The following is a 2222-nucleotide window of genomic DNA, read 5'->3' as shown; positions in this document are numbered from 1 at the left end:
GCCTTTCAGGCCTGACTTTCTGAACTTCCTTCAGATTTTTTAGTTTTTTCTTCTGAGCAGAAGAAGAAGAAGAGACGAACATTTTCCTTCTCATCCTGATTCAGTCCGGATTTTTCCATAACTTCAAACAGCTGGAAAATCTAATTAAATGCGACGAATCATGAAATATTTTATGCTCTCAAAAGGAGACTTTTAATAAATTCAGTTTAAATGTCAGAATAAGACATTTTTCTTCCAGTGGAGTTTTTTCTGATTAAACGTTTGATCCAAGCATCCCAGAGCAGAACGTCCGCCATAGAACAGGAGGAGCCATCAGAGCGAGGACTGAATATCTAACAGATGATTTCTATACCTGCTAATGTTCTTTCTCTGCTTAGGGAGCGTTCAGAGGTTCTGTTTGGGAGGAAGAACCGAACCCAGAGGGAGCAGCTGGGTCACGTCTCCTCCTCTGTTTGTTGCTTCAGGATAATGAGTCCTTGCAGCTCATCTGATCCGTATCTCTGCAGCCAGAAACGCCGCAGAGAACAAACCGACGAGTGAAACGGACTGAAAGGGAAACGCTCTGATCTGCAGCTTTAAACACCTGCTGGACAGAAAACAGCAACATTTATCTCTGAGACGGAGGAAATATCTACACCCAATCTTATGCAACTTGTTTATAAGAAAAAATAAAAATATATATGCAGATATCAGGGCTGCAACTAACGATTATTTTACAAACTGATTAATCTGTCAATTATTTTTTCAGTTAATGGATTCATGACCAGATAGCCAAAAGTTCTTTATAGACTTTTTATGAAATGAAAACAGGTGAAACTAAAACTTTATAGAGCAGATTGACAGACAGAATCGTTTTTATCTCAAATGTAAAATGCTTACATATTTCTTTAAAATCTTGGTATAATTCCTGCTGTCAGTGGATCGTTCTGTCAGCTTAAAGCGTGATTTACAGTCTCTATACTCCAGTTAACGATTAATTGATTACTAAATTAGTTGACGATTATTCCAATAATCGATTAATCTGTCATCGATGGATTTCACTCAGTATTTTATCTTTGCAAAGAGAGAAAAGTTCATCAAACTTATTGCTTGGTAATCAGCCCTGTTCTGCCTGAGCAGCGTTAGTTTCTACTTACTGACTATAATGGAAAGTTAGAGAGTCGAAATAAATTAGACACTTTGGTTAAACAGCAACATGTTAGGAATAAACCTGAGAAAGAATCTGGTTGGTTATGGAAGAAGGTACGTCTGCGCTACAAACATCCTCACCTGGGGAATCGTTCGCCTTACAGGTGAAACAGGCTGAGTGAGTAAAGAGGAAAAATATATGAAATAAGAGAAATCTAAATATTTGACCACAGAGCTGAATATTTGAAACCCAGTTCATCTTTCATTATTATTTTTATTATCATGGATGATGCCTCCGCCTGATAATGACGTCAGCTTGTGGGGTGGGGGGTGAGAGTGTGATCTGGAGTCAGTGAACGCATCATGACAGATGGATGTGAGGGGCGAGAGAGCTGTGATGACACTGAGAGAGAGAGAGGAGAGACATTCCTCATCACTGGAGATGACAGAAATTCCCAGTAAGCATCCAGAACCAGAACCAGAACCAGAACCAGAGCCAGAACCAGAACCAGAACCAGAACCAGAACCAGAGCCAGAACCAGAACCAGAACCAGAACCAGGGGGCTGAAAGTGTGGAACAGGTGTGATTAATGGAAGAGCGGCGCCCCCTGGTGACTTTAATCCTCCTTCATCTTTAAGAAACAAAGACGTTTCATTTTCTGTTGTTTGTTTTTTTTTTTTTATTAAACACCTCATCTGTTTTTATTCTTGATTCTTTTCCAGAAGTTCAAACTCCACTCGTCACTGAAAGCGACTCATTAGATTCACCCTAAACTGTCTGGGTTCCTTAATATTCTGACTTCTGTTTATCTGGTTCTATCAGAACTGATCTATGATTCTAGTTCTCCTGTTGCTGGAGAGCAGAACCGCCCAGGTTCTGGATCTGTGGCTGCAGGGCCACAGGTGTGAGGCCTCACCTGGTCAGCAGCGCCCCCCAGTGTCCGGGCGTATCTCTGCAGCTGCTCCCTGACCTTCATCATGCGGTGGTAGAGCTGCAGGCTGAGGGTCAGCAGGAGGCTGCGCACCCTGGTCCAAAGGCTGGGCTCATCACCATCATCTTCATCTTCGTACTCCTGAACCCTCATCTCCCACTC

General features: G+C 41.9%; 1 protein-coding gene across 1 annotated transcript in view; it reads right to left on the bottom strand.

Annotated features, from left to right (window-relative positions):
• LOC107094403 overlaps positions 1-2222 on the bottom strand; it is a 23611-nt gene that overhangs the window by 14179 nt on the left and 7210 nt on the right. The window contains exon 6 of the mRNA XM_015389976.1: positions 2046-2219. Coding sequence (XP_015245462.1) covers positions 2046-2219 — 174 coding nt within the window. The remainder of the gene's footprint in view (positions 1-2045; positions 2220-2222) is intronic.

Source organism: Cyprinodon variegatus, unplaced genomic scaffold (genome assembly GCF_000732505.1).
Source record: "Cyprinodon variegatus isolate N-32 unplaced genomic scaffold, C_variegatus-1.0 Scaffold481, whole genome shotgun sequence".
Lineage (NCBI taxonomy): Eukaryota > Metazoa > Chordata > Actinopteri > Cyprinodontiformes > Cyprinodontidae > Cyprinodon > Cyprinodon variegatus.
This window is presented reverse-complemented; position numbering and strand designations above follow the sequence as displayed.